This window comes from Glycine max, chromosome 17 (assembly GCF_000004515.6).
Source record: "Glycine max cultivar Williams 82 chromosome 17, Glycine_max_v4.0, whole genome shotgun sequence".
Lineage (NCBI taxonomy): Eukaryota > Viridiplantae > Streptophyta > Magnoliopsida > Fabales > Fabaceae > Glycine > Glycine max.
The window spans coordinates 13,834,951-13,855,013 of record NC_038253.2 but is presented as its reverse complement, the minus strand read 5'-3'; the positions used below and the strand labels follow the sequence as shown (position 1 = coordinate 13,855,013).

General features: G+C 28.6%; 1 protein-coding gene across 1 annotated transcript; it reads right to left on the bottom strand.

Moving 5' to 3' along the window:
* Positions 1-4,828: 4,828 nt before the first annotated feature.
* LOC100306143 (uncharacterized) lies at positions 4,829-6,356 on the bottom strand. The gene is made up of 3 exons (NM_001364473.1): positions 6,078-6,356; positions 5,676-5,817; positions 4,829-5,193 (listed from the first exon to the last, which is right to left on the bottom strand). Exons 1-3 carry the CDS (start codon positions 6,130-6,132, stop codon positions 5,148-5,150), a joined length of 243 nt encoding a protein of 80 aa, NP_001351402.1. The 5' UTR covers positions 6,133-6,356; the 3' UTR covers positions 4,829-5,147.
* Positions 6,357-20,063: the final 13,707 nt, after the last annotated feature.

Sequence of the window (20,063 nt, the reverse complement as noted above, 5' to 3'; positions counted from 1 at the left end):
GATCAAACCAGTGAATTAGTATATTATTAAATATATGATTTTATATTAAACATATAGTATAATTTTATTTTTGTCATACTAAATATAACTTGAGATATTGCCATGTTGGTGTAGTGGTTTATAACTTATTAAGGAGCCCAAGGATTTGAATTCTATTCTTGTCTCAAACAAAAGGGTCATCCTAGAAGGTCGCCATAAAGAATTGTCGTGCATTGAAAGTTCTTGATTTTAGTTATAGAGAATCAATGTACACCGATTTGAGTTTTTCTTTTGGTGTTTAAATGTGTTTTATAAACCTCAATTGGTTGGGGCTTTGACTTTTAGGAATGTCAATTAGTTAGGGAGTTAAGAAGTGAAGAAAAATAGAGAGGGAAGATGAGTCTTGGTGAAGGTTACAAAAGGAAAGAGAAATTAGAGGAAGAGAACCATTTGATAGGGAAGGAAACGAATCTCTTTGACCAAGAATAAAACTTTGGAAAATTTCATGGTTTAAGCTCAAATTTGTTGATGATTTGTGAAAAATTGTGGTGCCAAATCTATATTCTAAAAAACAATGGTAATGCATATTGACAATCTATATGTAAAACAATAGAGAGTATTGTGAGTAATGTTTAAAAAACATAAGAAGTGCATGTATGTAATATGTACAAAACATAAGGGGGTGTGTATGTAATTGTGAAAATAGGGGTGTTTTGGGAAAAATACTTATAAGTTAAAGGGTGTGTATGTAATATGTATAAAACATAAGTCACGTGACTAGACAAAGTTAACTATGTTTAGGGCATAGAGGGTGCCACTGTAACATGAACATAAAAGTTAGAAATTTTTTATAGGTTGAAAAAAAGAAGGAATGTTTGTGTAATTTGAGTAAAGTATAGGGGTGTCATTATAATTTGTTCAAAAATAAAATAATACGAAGACCAACAAGTCAAGTTAACGTCACTTTTCATTGGTTTAATACCTAGTTGAATGGTTTGAAATGAGTCTTCTGTGTAAATGATTAAATTATGAGTCGATCACTAACACACCTTACAAAGAAAGTTATTGTAATGGTTAAAAAAAATTAATTAAGTGTTTGATCCCTCAACTTCTTTTAGATTCCAATTTCAATCTTCCAATTTTTGTAAACCTTTAGTCCTTCATTAATTTGTTTGTTAATGTTTTTAATCCCTCTAAAACTTTTTGTTCTTCATTTTCTATTTCTTAAAATTAGTTTGGAATATAAAATAAACAAAACACTCAAAATGGACAAAACATTGATCATTTTTTAGCAATAAAAATAAATGAGACTAAAATGAGCAAATTTTTTAAAGGATTGAAAATGCTGACAAAAATTTAATGAAAAGACTAAAAATTGTTAAATAATTTTGAGGAATTAAAAATTAAAATCTAAAAAGTTTGAAAGATTGAAAATTTAATGAATCCTGAAAAAATATGTTTGTATAGTTTTACCAAATCTGAAGAATAGTTAGTGTAATTTATTATTGAAAATTTATTCTTACTTTTATATAAGAATTGTCACTTCAATTGTTTTGACAGTGAAACTATATAAAAATTGGATTTTATATTTAAAAATCCGGTAAACAACTCTTATCAAAATGTTCTTAATAAGTAATTATGCCTCGAGACAAGAGATTGACTTGTAGCATGAAAAAAAGAAAAAGTGAATGGCGTAAAGTCCTTGATCCCAACGCCGTAAAAACAATCTCTCCGGAATACAAGGCATGTGACGAAGCAAAAGGTTCCTTCACGTGCAATAATGTGATTCTGAACTCAACATGTTGAATCAAATTTACTGAACGAAAAGTATGAAGCTGAGCATCAATTTACTCCCTGAAATCAGTAAGTGAAAAATTAAGAAAATGAATAAAAATAGAGAAAAGATTAAGAGGTGGAATGTAGAATGATTTGATTGAGATCAACTAGTAAAAGAGATAAATTAAAAAGTGACGAGCCTCAGTTAAGACTTTCTATACTAAAAATAAAATGGTGATAAATGTTAGTAAAATGCTTCAAAGACTAACCACTTTGGTATGTTTGGTTTGGAGGATAAAAATAAAAAAAAATAAAAAATACTTTTTTTAATTAAGAAGGAGTGTAAGAAATATAGATTCTACATAAAAAATATTTTTTTCTCATTATAATTATTGTATAAGAAAAAAAAGAATTCTAATTTTTAATATAATATTATTATTATTTTACTTATATTTCTTATAATATTAATAATGAAAAATAAAATCTATATATGAATTAATGATATTATAAAATTAATTTTATAAAATTATTATTCTTTTTTTTTGTATTTATAAAACATGACAGTTATTTAAGACGGATAAAATAAAAAAAACTCTTATATATTTATTTTATCCTTCAAAACAAACACAGCACAGTCTTAATCTATTTTATTTTTCACTTATTTTTTCAGTTCTTATCACAATTTCCCTAAATTTTATCTATGTATGAGAGAGAGAGAGGGGAGAGAGAAGTGTTACCTTGAGAGTAGCATCCAAACAAGGACTAGCAACAATTTCTGAAGACAGGACAGCATCAAATACTCTTTGGTATGCACAGACATGTGAGAGTGGACTTGCTGGAAAACCTTCACAAACTTTTCTAAGTTTTCTTCATCTGATTCACCCTCCACACCACCACTTTGCTGTTCACACCCCCAGCATTTCGCCACAAACCTTAACTCTCTTTTTTCTCATCTGTTGGTGGTATGCCACACTTTCACCATAGTTGAAGACATAATAATTAGAATGTGTGAGGCCACGTGAAACCCAATTTTCTTCTCCATGGCTATTCAGTGACTAGGGTGGCTTCCAACAACAACCACACGCAGCCATGTCCTCGAGATTTTTCTGTTTCAGCAAAGAGTGTATATTTCCTAAATGAAATGCGTTTGGTGAATGGAAGAAGAAGGAGGGACAGAAAGAGAGTGAATTATTTGGTCAAGAGGATCATAATGATAGATGCAATGTTTTTTTTTTTTTTTTTCTTTCTCAGGCTCAGGTTCAGCCTTGGCTTTTTGTTTGTTTGCACCGTGCTTCTCAAATAAATAAATAATCATACACAAATTATTTTTTTATTATTTTAAATTAAACATCTCATTGCAAAATGTTAGATAGAAGATAAAAAAAATATTAAAAATTACTTTAAAAAATTTGTTTATTAAATAGTTAAAGAAGTTTTTTAGTTTATAAAAATAACTAAAAATTAACTTAAATAACTGGTTAAATATAATCATAATGTTTGTAATGATATTAACAATTATGATTATGTTTGAAAATTATATTTTAATAAGGGGAATGTTAGTGCACTCACGTATTTTTTTTAGTATAACTACATTAGCATTAAGTTTTGGGAAAAAAAACTATTGAACCCTTTTGTTTTAGTGAGTTTAATGTTAGGAAATTATATTTAACACATTTTTCTCTCATTCTTCATCCCTAATTAACATTGAATTTTCAAACACTATCTCATGTCTTCTCTCTCGATAACAATCAACTTTTAATCTCTTTCCTCTCTCATCTCACCACAATATGAATTTATTATGAAAATCTGTATATTGTGAAAATTAATGTATATTTTAATTTATTTATTTTTAGTGAATATGTATATTGCAATTTATTTTGTAAATTGATAAATGACGCGAATATGTATATTGTGAAAATCCGTACATTATGAAAATGAATGTATATTCTAATTTATTTTAGTGAATACATATTGTCATAATCAGGTGCATTTACGTGGGAGTCAATTTTTTTAAAAAAAATTTCAGGTACATTTTCGTGGGATCAAATTTATAGTTTTTTTTTTCCTAAAAAACTAGATACATTTACATGGGGTCAAATTTATCAATTTGGTTGAATAAAAAGTTGATAAATTAGTGGGGGCTTAAGTTGATAAATCATAAATTACGCGAGGCCAAATTACCTATATCAAAGTGAACTATTATTAATAAACTGAATCAATCATATAATTTAACAAACAAATTTCAACCAAATTTCCTGATTGCTTTTAAGAAATTGAGGAAAAATGATTAGAAATATATTTTCATATTAATTTGATTTACTTTCCTTTAGTATGTACCTGAAATTAAAAAAGAAAAAAGAAGCTATATATATATATATATATATTTATAGATTCACTAAAAAAATTTAAATATGCATTAATTTTCATAATATATAATTTTTTTATAATAAATTTATAATATGGTGAGATGAGCGAGGAAAGGGATTAAAAATTTATTGCCGGTAAAAGAGGAGGGAGAAGATAATGTTTGAAAACTTAACGCTTAGCAAGGACATGAGAGAAGAGAGAAATGATTTTACTATAATATCCTTATATTAAACTAAGGTTATATTCTACAAATCATTTAAGTTTGTTTTTAAATTTTTTTATTAGCTAAAAATTTTTGAAAGCAAAAGCTTCAATGATTTTTTGGTGTAACTTATTTTATGTTGAATTCTAATCCACTTCCAACTAAGGTGAATATTAACCATATATATATCGATTAAAATAATTTTTTTATTGATTTTGCACAGAAACATAGACGTGTTCAAATTAAAGTTAAAATTAATTTGTTTATTGAAATTTAAGTTATCGAAACAATGGATTGTTTATAATAACAATTTAAGCATTTTTCTGTAGTGTGTAATTTGTCATTAATTGAACATATGATCTTAATATTACTATCTCATTTGTCATCTAATATTGCACACCAAAAGATAGGATTCTACTCTTATCGTATGTTCTTATTCTGCTTTCTTATCTTACCATATTTTTTTTTTCTAATCATATACTGCAAACCAAATCAAACATGCCCTTAACAGAAAACTCTTGAATAAGAGCTTTATCACAATTTATAAAAATTTAACTTCAGTAATTAGTAATCGCTGCATGATTCGGGATCAAGCACAGAGAAGCATAAATCCAGTCCCTTAAATTCAAAGTTAGAAACCAACCCATGAACTAACCAGTTTAAATACAGAATTCATAGACTCATAGACACTGCAAGAATTTAAACCTAAACAAATGTTAATATTCAGTTCTACTATTGAATTAACAGAACACAATATTGATGAGAATGCCGCTTCACAGAATGTCTCTGATTCAGTCACCACCTTCCACGTCTCTTTCAGAACTTAAAAGCAAGCATCAAGCATGCAACAGCAGCAGAGTGCAGCCAAACTGCAGAACAAGACAATAATATCAGCCTGTGTCATTTTTCTTCCAGTTTCAACATTAAAAAAAAAAACTAAACATTAGCAACAAAAAATGGAAACGAACGACACATAATTGATTAGATCTGATGGCTCCTATCTCCTAATTTAACAAACTGCGTCAAAGCGATCACATATATTATGATCATGTTGGAAACGTATAAGAAAGACAGTGCCGCCTTCAAAAATTTGGTCTTTTTTTTTTTAATTTCTTTTTCTTTATCCATCTAACAGATCATTAACATTGAAAAAAAAAAAGAAACCCAAAAAGTTTAAATTAATTTCAGTCCAAAAACTAGGAAAGGGAAAAAAGGTTCTCGTCTGTCGACAAAAACTAACAATTACCATTTGGTCATAAAAAAATTTAGTCCAAAAAACTCTAATAAAACAAGAGAAAAAGGAAACAGAATCAACACATAATAGGAGCTAGAAAGAGAAAGAGAGACATACCATCCTTCAAGAAAACCAACTTCTTGCCTGGGAGGAGGTTGTTGAGCATACTGTGGGGCATAGCTTTGGGGAGGGTACCCTGGTGGAGGGTAACCTTGTGCAGGGTACCCTGGTGGAGGGTAAGCGTCCTTTCCTGGATACCCTGTTGAGTTACAAAACAATCATTCAATAATTCAATCAGAAAGAAAGAAGATATAAGATTGGTGATGAAGGAAGAAAGAAAGAAAAAAAAGTCACATTTTGAATCTTCACATTAATAAAAATTAACAATATTAATAAGTAACATCTGGTGATAAAAAAATAGTTCAATCAGAAACAACCAAGAAAAATAAAAAGAATATGAAAAAAGCAAAACCCTTTAAAGAAAGAAGTGTTAAAAACTTAAAGTAGATAGAAATATACCTTGAGGGGGAGGAACACCAATTGGAGGCTGTTGCTGATGATCGTAGTAGCTCATGTTGGTGAAGTTTCGAAAACGACCTTGATCGAAGAAATAATTTGATAACGAAAGAGACTGAATTGAATAGTTTATGTTGTGTGTGTGTGATGCGGGGAAGAGCAGGGGCAAGGGTTTGTATATAAAGAGGATTCAGTGGCGGTGAGAAAGAGGAAGTTTCCTGTTTCCTTCGGTTAGCTGAATGAGCCGACTAAGGAAACAAAAACGCGTTCACAATCTGCAACGATTCCGATAAATATTTCAAAGATGCTTATTGCTTTATATTATTAAGATAATAATAACGACATTCCCGTTATACCTGTTTTTCCACTACGCCCTGCCACCTTTTCAAAGGGCCTTTCTATATTTTCCTTCACTTTTTTTTTTTTCCTTTTTTCTTCTCTCTCATGTCAACACTTGACGTGTTGTTTAACGGCAAAAAGATTCAAATCAAGCGCAACTATTATGGCTGTTGCTTTTAATTTTTTCGAGAACATGATATTCAATTCATCAGATCATATATTAATCTCACTTGTCATAAGTGTGTCATTAAAAATAGAAAAAATCAAATATAGATTTATTGTTAAATATATCGTTTTTCTGAATGTAAAATTTAACAATTATGTTAATCCTTTGGATCAATCCTTTGGTTTGATAGATAATCTAATTTTATTGTTCTATATATTTATTAAATATATAAAATTACTTTGTTCAAGAGGTTCCTAACTTGATTACTCAAGCTTTCTCCATTGCCACTTTCCCTCAACTGGCTAAGACCTTGATTGTTCCAATCCCTAAAGTGGCTACCATGAAGGAGCTGAGGCCTATAAGTCTTTGCAATGTCTTGTTTTAAATTTATATCTAAGGTGTTGGTTCAAAGACTTTGTCCCCACATGTATTCTATTATTAATTGGACCATTATAGAGTAGTTTTATACCTAGCAGAGACACAATTGACAATGCAATTATAGCTCAGGAGATAGCTCATCACTTGCACAAAAAGAAAGGGAAGTCAGATTATCTTCTTTTCAAAATTGGGATTTCTTGAGGGCTACTTTGATGGATTTTGGATTTCCCTCCCAGATGATCAGTCTCATTATGAATTGTACTTGCTTAACTTCTTTGGCCTTGAAGTGGAACAATGAAACGCTTGACAACTTCAAGCCTAATAGAGGATTGCGTTAGGGCGACCCACTTTCACCATACATGTTTCTGTTATGTCTGGAGAAATTAGCATTGCTTATCCAGGCAAAGGTTAGCAAGGGTACTTGGCAGCCAGTGAAAAACATCAATGAGGGGGGCAGAGGTTTCCCACTTGTTCCTTGCAAATGATTGCCTACTTTTTGTCAAAACAACCTGTGCTCAAGTGAGACTTGTCAAGGAGGTTTTGGGATTGTTTTGCAAGGCCTCATGCTTAAAGGTTAATGCCCAAAAATCCATCTTCTATGCCTCTTTCAATGTTAAGAGATAAAAGATTACTAGGTTTGTCTCTATTCTTTAGCTCCGTCACATTACCAATTTGGGTAAATACCTGGGGTTTACTCCATTGAAAGGAAGAGTTCGAAATAAGAATTTTTCTCATATTATAGACAGAGTGAATAACAAGCTAGCTGGGTGGAAGAGTAAATTACTAAATAGGGCGAGCAAGGTGACTTTAGCCAAATTTGTCTTATCTACTATTCCTACCTATACCATGCAGAACTTGTGGAGTCTTGAGGGCATATGTAATCGCATTGATGCAGCTGTTAGGAACTTTATTTGTGATAAACCTTCTACGCATTAGTTAGGGTGGGACAAATCACTTGACCCGAAATCTAATAAGGACTTGGCATATGCAAATCTTGAGAGGCCAATATCTCTTTACTTGGGAAACATGTTTAGTCTTTGATGCACCATCCAGAGAAGTTATAGGTCAAAATGCTTACGGATAAATATATGAATGGGTTGATGATTATGAATGGCCATGTTACGCCAAGTTCTTCTTACATATGGCGTTCACTGATGAAAGCTTATGCAGGTTAAAAGATGGATTCAAGTTTAGACTACGACGAGGAAATGCGTCTTTGTTCTATGAGAAGTGGTTTAATGGGGACCTACTTTGTCAACATCTAGAGGAGGTGAATGAAATGGACATCCATCTTAGCATCAATGATGTGCAGTGGGATAACACATGGCATTGAGAGCTTCTTCGAACATCGTTGCCCGCTGCTATAAAATAGAAACTTTCAAGCATCATTCTAGACAACCATACGGAGGATAAAATGATCTGGGGTCACTCAAATGTGATTGCATATGCTGTATAAAGGTTTTGATGATGTCAAAGATTGAAGCAATTCAAAGTTTACTACAAGTTCAAGTCAAGATTAAGAGATCAAGAGAAAAGATTCACGTTAGTCCATTATTTGTTAAAAGAATCTCTTAATGGTTGAAAAGGTATGGCCTTAAAAGCTTAATTCTCAAAATCTTTTATAAAAAGTTTTTAAGTGTTTTACACTTTTGAAAATAATATATTTCTCTGGTAATCAATTACCAGAGGCTGTAATCGAATACCAGAATCCAAAATTGATTTTACAAGCTGTTTCAGAAAGTTTGAATTTAAATTTTAAAAGTTGTAATCGATTACTACCTTTGTGTAATCGATTACCAGTAAAGGAATTTTTGAAATTCAAATTGAAAAGACATGACTTCTCATTAAATAACTTTGTAATCGATTACCAAAGATCTGTAATCGATTACCAAAGATCTGTAATCGATTACCAGTGAGAAAATTTCAAAAATAACTCTAAAAAGTCACATCCTTTCATGAGTTTTTGAAAAGTCACCAAAGACCTATAAATATGTGACTTGTCTACGAAAATTTTCAGAGTTTTTCATAACCTCATTGTCTTATTCTCTGAAAAAAAAACCTTTGGTCAAACACTTGCAAATTAATTAAGGATTCTTCTAAGTTCTTCAATTTGTATTATACTTCTCTAAAAGAGAGAAAAACTTTTATACTTCAAAAAGAAAATTGTTGTTGTGATCAAGAGGCAACGAGTCTCTTGATTTATGAGTTTTTTTGAACACAAGGGAAATGTATCCCTAGGTGGTTTAGAAGTTGTAAAGGAATTTACAAGGATAGTGGAAATCTCAAGTGGGTTGCTTGAGGACTGGACGTAGGCACAAGAAGTGACCGAACCAGTATAAACTGAATTTGTAATTCTCTCTTCCTTTATCTCATTTACATTATTGTAATTTAATTTTGTCTTACGCATTTGAAGAGCATCGATTAAATTGTTCATTGCTTTTTCTTCTGCATATTAAGTCTACATATATCATTTAAAGAGAGAATTAAAATTTGTTAGGGAAAAATTTTGAAACTTAATTTACCCCTCTTAAGTTATTGAGGCTACTTGTTTAACATCAAATTCTAAAGAATATTCCGCCAAATCTTCCTTTCAGTGGTTAATCCATGAGCCTAACGTTCATAGTGCCTCTCTAGGAGAGTGGTGGTGCATCTGGAAGTCCAACAAACCATAAAACATAAAATTTTTCCTTTGGCTTGCCATGCATGGCAACCTTCCTACTAACCTTTTCCGCTTTAAGGGGAATTTATCTGTTGTTTGTTCTTGTTGCAAGCGTGGCTACGCAGAAGAAGACTTCCTTCACTTAATCCGAGATTGCCCTCGGGCTTTGGTTATCTGGAAACATTTCCACCTAGACTTCGATGTCAACTTTTGGTGCAATGATGTCAAGAGCTAGATTCTTTATCTGCTAAGAAGCAACCATGTCGTGTTGTCCATGTGCATATGCTGGTACGTCTAGCGGGCTAGGAATGCGCAAGCTATTCAAGGAGATGTTTGGACAACGTGGTACACGACCAACCAGATTCAAGTGCTCAAGAAGATTATCTCTACAACAACTACCTTAACAACCCTTGGGCCACCTAGAGAAGTTGTTTGGAAGCCACCCACTAATGCAACTTTGAAGCGGACTGTGGGTGGCAGCTCAATAGGGAACTCAGGACCTTTTAGCTTTGGAGGGATTATTAGGAACAACGTTGGAGATTGGATCACAGGTTTTGTTGGTCACTGTGGATATGCTACGAACCTCTTCACTGAGCTCATGACCATTCATCAAGGATTATAGTTGATAAGGAGATTGGGACACCGTGATGTTGTTTGCGAATCAAATTCCAAGGCCACCCATCATCTGATTTATGATGCAAATACCGGGTATCTTCCTCATGCTGCTATTATTAACAAGATCAAGGACTACAAGTCTAAACCATGGATACTTCACTTTTGCCACATCTTGCGGGAAGGTAACAAGTGGGCCAATGCATTAGCTAGGATAAGATCATCTCATGAAGACAACTTTGTTCAATGGGATACTCCTCCTCAACAACTTCACTCCTTACTATTAGCAGATGTTGTTGGGGTTGTTTAATTAGATTGTAGTTGCTTGCCTTTATTTTCTTTCCACATCAATTTTTTTAAAGAAAAAGTACTTCTGAAAAATGTTTTTTAAAAAATATTTTTTTAAAAAGTAGATAAAATGTGTCTTTTAAAATACTTTTTTAAGCAAAATAATTTAAATAAACACTAAAACACAAAAAAAAAACAAAAAAAATGATTTATTTATTAATTTTTTTAGCAAATAAATTTAAATAAATAGACACATTATATAAGGGTACGCGTGTTCAAGATAACAATATAGATAATTATTATTTTTATTTATTTTAATCCTTCAATTCATTAGAAGAAAAAAATTCTTATTAATTCAAATTTTAATTTAACTGAAAAGTAAGTAAAGTCTTATCTTTTTTCTTATTTTGATATATATATTTTATGACTTAATAAGATAAGTTTATATTGCTAACTTAATTTAATAGTTCAAATTTAATCTTGTATGAAAATGGATAAAATGAAATGAGTTATGAAAAATTTCATGTCACATTTACCTCATTATCACATGCTTTTTTTTTCTATATTGAATAAACAATTTCATTCCTAAATTTGACGGACACACTGTCACATTATTAATATCTAAAACTAACAAAATGTGAAATAACAAGTTTATGAAATATCAAATAGGTCAATCAAGAGAACTACCTAACAAGCTTAATGAAACAAAATTGGTGGAAACTCAAAGAAATATCATCTGAAGATCTATGCCTAAAGCATGCTTGGTGAGATAGTCTATCAATATCGCACTATTCACCATCTCCTAGTAGACATGATTGATTATAACAGGTACTCCATCAATGCAAAGGCGCTTAATGGTATGAACAAGAGGGAAGCTCGGGTGGCGAGAAGAGCAACACTCAAATTCAAAAGAGACACGACAATGCTAGTTTCGATCTTCACATTAATTTTGTTCGTAAACCATGAATTAGGCCCTGAATGCTCAACTTGAACTATTGTACAGGTTCCAGTCGAGCAAGAAAAAACATTAATGAAAGCACCTAAGATATCATGAATCACACCATCGCATAACGCACATCTAGATGACTTGAAAAAAGCTACGTTGCAATTAAGTTTGATGAAGTCTTCACCAAAAAGAGACCAACAAACTAATCTATTGACATTATTGTAACTGCAAATTGAAATCACTAAAAGCGAGGGAACTAAACCCAATAGGTGTGATTCGGTTGACAACACACGTAAAAATACCAGACGAATTAAATTCGATTCCTAGGTAATAAACTTTTGAGGAAGGATGATGATTTTCAAGTATGATTAAGTTATAATTGAGGATTGATCTCATAGCCGATCCAAAAAATCAAAAATTGTAAAAATACCTTAGGATACCACTATGAGGAGCCTAGGACTCAAATTATGGTGATATCAAATAAAAAAATAAAACCATAATGCTTTTATTGACATTATTGTAATTACAAATCAGTTGAAGCCTGAAAATGAAGTGGGTCAAAAGATCACTAGAAGAAGATTGAACAATGACATTTAACACTATGTCTTTTTCTACGTAAAAATAAAGCTGCTGATACTTTTCCCTCAAACTAGCTTGGATATCAAAAGTATGTTAGAGGCAAGGAAATTATTTCTTAAACTTGGAAATGAAAATAGTAATAAGATGTAAACCACGTTTTTCTATGAGAAGTTACTTGTCAAATATGGTACATATGTAAATTCTCAGATCCTATTTTGTTACAAAATTTAGTTTTATCCTCAGATTTAAATTTTTTGCTTAAGTCTAATATAATTTGGAAACTTCTTTTAAGAATTAGATATAAATTATATCAATAATTAAGGAATTTTTTTTTAACAATTATAAACCAATCATCTAGCAAATAAATATGAAAAAAAATGAATGGATACACAACACAAAATTTACGAGTTCACCCACAAACCTTGGATTACATCTGAATCCTATACTTCTAGATCGATTTTTTCACTAAGAGTCTAAGACAAACACAATTTACACCTGGTATGTTTTTCTCTTAAGACACTTCAGGCTTTCAAAGTATTATTTCCTAACATTTTCAAGCTGCTTCTTAAATTAGTATTCTTACCTTTACAGGTCTGTACTTAGTATTCCCACATCTCTAGGTCAATATTATTACTTTTGCAGGTATTTGGAGCTTGATAGTGGCAACAATGATGATGATGATAGATGATCATGATGATGATTGTAATAGTGGTCATGAAAATAGTAATAGTGATGATTTTGATAATGATGGTGATAAATTTCAAATGTTTTAAGACGTGATAAATTAATTAAATTTTTGGGATATTTGATTTTCAATATGATAAATATTTTGAAAATTTTATGGTTAAATGATATTTTAATTTAATTTAAAATACTTTTAATTTAGATCTTTTATTTTAATCTAATGATCATTATTTATTCTCTTATAAAATATCATTCTCTACTATACATCCTTTATATGTATATATATAACTTTGTACTAAAATGCTAGTTGTTAGTTAATACCACGTGATTAAAGATCAAACATAAAGAAGCTTGAACTCCAATTACTTCAAATTCAAAGTTAAAAAGGCCAGTATGTGAATTAACCATTTAAGATACATAATTCACAACTATTGTCATAATTTTTACTGGGAAAAATTTTCAAATCCTCAAAGAGCGCACATTTGAATAAAAATGTAAACAAATGTTAATTTTCTAGTTTTGAATTGACAAAACATATAGACAAGGACTCTGTTGATGCCAACTAGAATGTTTTGATTCAGCAACCAAATACGTCTCTTCGAAACTTAACAGCAAAAGTCAACTTGCAACAGCAACAAAGATAAAATTAAACTGCAAAATAAGACAATATCAACTTGTGTCATTTTCCCTCTAGTCACGAGTATCAATATTCAACAAAAAAAAAAAATTAATGAATTATCAAAACAAATAAACTTATAATAATTGATCTAGCAAATCTGTTAACTTTTATATCCTAATTTAACAAATTGATACAAAGTGATCACATATCGTGGTCATATACTTAGAAAAGAAAAAGAAAAACATCGCATTCAAAATTTTGTAAATAAAAAAAAAATCAAGGGTAAGAAAATTTATAGAGCCTTGATTGATAAAATTGGACTCGAATTTGAAGTCAATATGTTTTGTCTAAACAACCGAATATATGCATATATTTTCTTGTGATTCATGTTTTGAATGATTTAAATGAAAAAATAGCATGATTTCACTAGTTTTTATTGGATTTTAAAGTAAAAAAAAGAGTAATATTGAAAAGCCTGAAGTTTAATCTGGACTTCGATAGTGGGATTGTTTTTTTAATATTATGCAAAATTATATGTTAGATATATGTATTTGAATGTGTGTGTGGGCAGATGTATATTTACAAATGTTACATGTATCATTGTAATTTATATAAATGTATCTTAATGAATTGTCATCATCATTATGTCATAATGTAATGTTGTTATCGAAGATTAAAACAAAAAAATACAAATTTTAAAGAGCTAAAATAAAACAAAAAATATTTAAATGACTAAAATAAAAGTTCTCTATTTTAAATGGACCAAATTAAAAAATTATTTAACTCTATTATGATCACAATATTGTTAATTTGCGAGATATATATATATATATATATATATATATATATATATATATATATATATATATATATATATATATATATATATAATTTGAATCTTTATTTTAAATGAGAATGATTTTAGAAGCTATTCTTTAATTAGAACATTTTTAGGATTTTTCTTATATGAACACTTTCGTTAAGCCAATTGTCTTATCCTGTTCTCATATATTGATCATTTATTATTTATTTTTATTTCTTATTCCTCACAAACGTACTTCTTAATTTTAACTTAAAATTAATTAATTTAATAATTAACTCAAAAAGTATTTTTCTTGTTTGTTTCAAACTATTATCTTTTCGTCTATATTTGGACATTTAATTTTCTTAATCACTTGTCTCTTTCAAACTATCATTTTATTCTTTATTTTCAAGGTATATTTTAGGGTGAACCATGGTTCATTTGTGGAAAAAACAAAAAGTAGTGTTTTAAACTTTGTAGCAAGTGATTTAAGTGTGATTATGATGTTTAATAGCCTTTGAATATATAATAAATAATTCAAACGGTTAAAAATGTGTTTTTTAAACATAATTTATGGATCGAATTAAAAGATATAATTTATCGGAATAACCTTGTGCTTAAAAGTTGTATTTAACGTTTTTAAAAGTGGTCAAAGTTGTCATTGACCCCTGAAATGTCAAATGCTAATTGCACCTCCAATATTTCTTTCTTCACCTCTTACTCAATTATTTTACAATTATATTCTAAAAAAATTATTAAATTTATAACATTATAATTCATAAGAAATATTTTGAATAATTCACTAATTATTAAATTCTCTAATATATATTCTCAAGTTCAAAATATTATTCATTTATTGATTTAAAGATCTTAATTTTATAAAATATTAAAATTATTACTAATGAGAAATATAATTAAAAATATTAGTTAAAACGATCACCAATGGATTTCGTATTAATATGAGACATGATATACATATGAACTTTTAAGTTCATTATTATTATTATTATTATTATTATTATTATTATTATTATTATTATTATTATTATTATTATTATTATTATTATTATTATTATTATTATTATTATTATTATTATTATTTTATTATTATTATTATTATTATTATTATTATTATTATTATTATTATTATTATTATTATTATTATTATTATTATTATTATTTATTATTATTATTATTATTATTATTATTATTATTATTATTATTATTATTATTATTATTATTATTATTATTATTATTATTATTATTATTATTATTATTATTATTATTATTATTTTAAGCTTTAGGAATACCTAATTTGGAATGCAAAATGATATTCCTAAAATGTCTCTTTGAAATGTAAAAATTTATATTTAAAAAAAGCATTTCTAGTAAATTATATTTTGGAAAGGCTTTTCCATAATGTAAAATTTCATTTCGAAACGACTTGCAAAAAGGACATGGGAATATAGAAATGAAGTCGTGTAATACTTTTGGTTGTATAAGAAAAAAAATATTTATTGGTATTAAAATACATATTTTAAAATGTCTCTTTTGGTTGTATAATAAAAACTGATTCTATATAAATTTATTTATGAATAATAAAATGCATTTATTAAATAATTTATAAATATAATTTTGAAAATAAAAAACTATATAATTATTGCATATAGATATATTGATGTTAAATTTATAATCATAGTATAATAATAATAATATAAATTGTATTAACATGAATTGTAATTACGTACAAAAAAGAAAAAAAGAAAAGAAAAGAAATTAAAAAAATAAAAGAAAGAAAAAACCGAAGAAAAAGGTACAAAAATAAAAAGGAATAAACCTAATAGGACAAATAAATAAAAAACAGTAAAGGTGTTGTTTTCGAAAAAAAAAACAGAACGAAAGCAAAAAAAATATTATATGATGATGAAGTTAACCAATTTTTATAATAATATGGACAATAGGATAACATATTTTTTTAAAAGGGACATAGTTGTCATTTACTTTTTTTTTTTTTTGCAAAGAGGGGTCAAAGTAATCATTTTGTTTTTTACATTCTAAGATATAAACAACCTGTTATAAGTATTTTAACCTACAGTATCAGATTATTTCACATTTTTAAACTCCCTCAGCATAGGCCATTTGACAACTTCTTTACCGTAGAAGGCACCTATTTTTAAATTAAATTTTATATTTTAAAATAAAATGTTAATAGTTAAAAAAAGAATTTTTCTAATTATAATATATATTATAAATCCAAAATATAACTTATATTAAAATATTAATATATTATGAATTTTAATTATTATATAATTTATATATTAAAAATAATTATTCATTACAAATTTTAATGATATAAAAATAAAATTTATCGTGAGCATTATAAAAGTGAAATACTAGTATATTTATTAATAATATCATTAAGAAATTTATTTTTTAGTTGATTCTAATAAAATATTCTATAATATTTTTAAATATTATTTAAAATTATTAATAAATTTATGCCATTGGAAAACATATAAATTTTTTTAGATACTTGGAGTTAATAAAAAAAAGAAGAATGGCATGGCATTGTTCAAAACAATCGATTTCTGCGTTGGGAGCAAGAGGTTGTTGAACGTACTGTGCAGTCCTTGTCCTTTGCTGGAGACTCTATTGAGTTACGTTTAGTGTTCACGACATAACAAACAACCATTCGTTAATAATTCAAAGATATGGTTGACTAGTGTCTTTAAAGGAAAATAGGAGAAAAAAAATAAAATTATTTAATTTTATATATTTCAATAAAAAATATTTTAATTTTTTAATCGAGGTATTGAGTACATTGATTAGCCCTTAGCATAATTTAATACCCAAATTAAATAATCTAGAAAATATGTAAAAATAATACAAATCCTTTAATATAAAAAGTATTACATAGATAGTATGAGAAAGAGATAATATGTTGAAAGTGTAATCATTTAATTACAACCAACAATTATGTATAATAATTATTTTAAAAATCATAATATAATAATAAATTATAATTAGATAACTGAATAAAAATATTTTATAGTGAGATATGACCATTAAATTTTAGTACTATACCTAGCAGGGCAGGAGCAGGGATTGAAGGACATTAAATTGGGATGGTGTTTTGATTTGACAACAACCTTTTATGGAATTAATTTGTGATGATGAGAGGAATGATAAAAACACCAAAAAGGGTCACTTTTACATTTTATTTATCAAATAGGGGCTGTTTTGCAATTATTTATCTGGGGGTCTGTTTTTTTATTACAAAGCATCCCCCAGACAGGCGCTTCCATGGAACACGCGACACGTGGCACAGCGCGGCGCACGAGGCAGCATGGTAGCGCCCCTGACGCGGGCGCGTCTGGTAGCGCCCTGCCGCTGGGCGCGACTGGTAGTGCCCAGCGCGTGGGCGCGACTGGGGCGCCCTGACGCGGGCACGACCCAGACACCTATGTATTTTTTAAATATATTTTAATAAATTAAGCTGATTAACGATTAAATAATTTAAAAAATTATTTGTCATTTAATTAAGTTTTCTAATTTACGACGAAACTCAATTAAATTGTCATTTAATTAAGTTTTCTGTGGTATAATATGAATTTTATAACTTTATAAAATATGAAATTTCCAGGTTATGATCTTTTGTTTCTTCAAAAAAAAAAAAAAAGTTATGATCTTTTGAAACTTTATAGCATATAACAGATGACTCATTGAATTGATAAGTAAAACATTGATTCAGTACGTTGATTGAGTTTAAACGTCTCTTAACATTAAAAAAAAAAATTAGATTTAGACCCACTAAAAAAATACATTTTCTCCCAGACTCAACGGAACTGGGAAGGGGGCGTGTATTTTTTTTTTAATTTAAATGTTTAATTTTGTTAAAATACAATTTTTGTTCCTCTATTCTCTTATATTTGTACTTTTAGTCCCATTATTTTTTAATGGAGATATTTTATTTTTTACTTTTAAAAAATCAACAATTTTAATTTTTGTGATCAGTTTTAAATGTTGACATAAGTATTCTATAAACCTTAAGTGATAACTATTTATTTATTATGTACATGTTAAATATTTTTTTAAATTATTTAATCGTTAATCAGCTTAATTTATTAAAATATATTTAAAAAATACATAGGCGCCTGGTCGTGTCCGCGTCTGGGGCGCCACCAGTCGCGCCCACGCACTGGGCACTACCAATCACGCCCAGCGGCAGGGTGCTACCAGACGCGCCCGCGTCAGGGGCGCTACCCTGCTCCATGGAAGCGCCTGTCTGGGGGCGCTTTGTAATAAAAAAACAGACCCCCCAGGTAAATAATTGCAAAACAGCCCCTATTTGATAAATAAAATGTAAAAATGACCCTTTTTGGTGTTTTTGCCGAGAGGAATAGGGTTGTATTGTATATATAGAGAGAGGTTCATAAAATCGTAGTAGTGTGAGAGTTTGAGAGAAAGAGGTGATAGCCTACGACGACTACGAGGGAGATTAGATGACTATTTCCTTTGATTAACATGATACACGTTTTAAAGGGATGCTTTGCTTCCAAAACCAGCAATTATACGATTCGGATAAATATAATATTTTCAAGGTGTTTTGCTTTAAGAACAACATTCCGATTAATAATTTCAATTTTTTAAACTTCTTCTTTCTCAGTCTCTATCTCGTTACTTCTTGACGCGTTATTAAACGACGACAAGTACATGTTATATAGCTATTATTATAATTCTCTTTCAAAGTATCATTTCTTTTTTATATCAAAACTTCATAATCACGGGGAATTGGATTCCCAACGGGTGTTAATTGATCTGCGTGCATCAAATGCAGTGCTGTTATATCTGACGTGAGTTTTCAAAAGGAATAGTCATATATGGTTTAATTTAACTTCACTAAAAAATAAATTTTTAATATTCATCATGAAGAACTTTTAACATAAGTTATTAATTAATATTAAAATTATAAATGTATTAATGTTAACATCGATTTTAGAAAATTAATATTAAATTAATCTCCACAACATTGATTTTTTTATAAAATTAATGTCATATAGTTTAATTTAACATCAATTTTTTAAAATTGATGTTAACGTTAATACTTTTAATATTGATAGTTTTAACATTGGTAAAAAGTAACAAAAAATATAAAATATGTATAAAACAACATTGATTTTTTCAAAAACTAATGTTGTGTTCTACTCACCAACATTCATTTTTAGGAAAACTGATATTACCAATTAATCACAACATCCATTTTTTCTAAAAATTAATGTTGTTTTTTGGTATACAACATTGATTTTTTCTAAAAACCAATGTTGTTTTTTTGGAATTTTTTAATATCTTGTATGTTTTTTTTTAATTATCACACATTAACCTGCAAATTGCAAAACAGAACCAATCCAAGAAGTTCAAATTTTGTTCATAATAATTGAATATTTACTATCCATTAAAAGAAATATTTAAAGTAATGAAAGTCAATACATAAAATCAATTGTAACCTAATCTAAATTAACATAACTCTACAATTCTCAAATGACTTAAACACCTAGTGTTTCATTCTTAACTTTTAGATTATATCTTGCCCACTAAATGCAAATTACCTTCATGGTCTTTGGTTCGAATGGTCTTGGATCAGTAAAATACTGCATGATGTAATAAAACATAAGTTAATAAGTATAAATAATAATAATTATGACAAATTGAATTAGTTTTGAAGTAAACCATTATCGTTTTCCAATTATCCTCGAAACCTACTAGGACTATCGTTGACATCCAATGCATTACGTAGTACCCACACTTAGTGCTTCTTTTTTGCTTATTACACTAAATTGAATAGGATATTTATATATTCAAAGTTAATCGAAAATTAGTGTATAGAGTAATAAAATTTAATTTTTAAGGTAACAAACAT

Coding starts and splice junctions, on each gene's coding strand:
- LOC100306143 (NM_001364473.1), bottom strand. CDS start 6,132: ATGAGCTACTACGATCATCAGCAACAGCCTCCAATTGGTGTTCCTCCC. Junction 5,818..6,077: donor TGGTGTTCCTCCCCCTCAAG/GTATATTTCTAT, acceptor GTAACTCAACAG/GGTATCCAGGAAAGGACGCT. Junction 5,194..5,675: donor GTTGGTTTTCTTGAAGGATG/GTATGTCTCTCT, acceptor CTTGTTCTGCAG/TTTGGCTGCACTCTGCTGCT.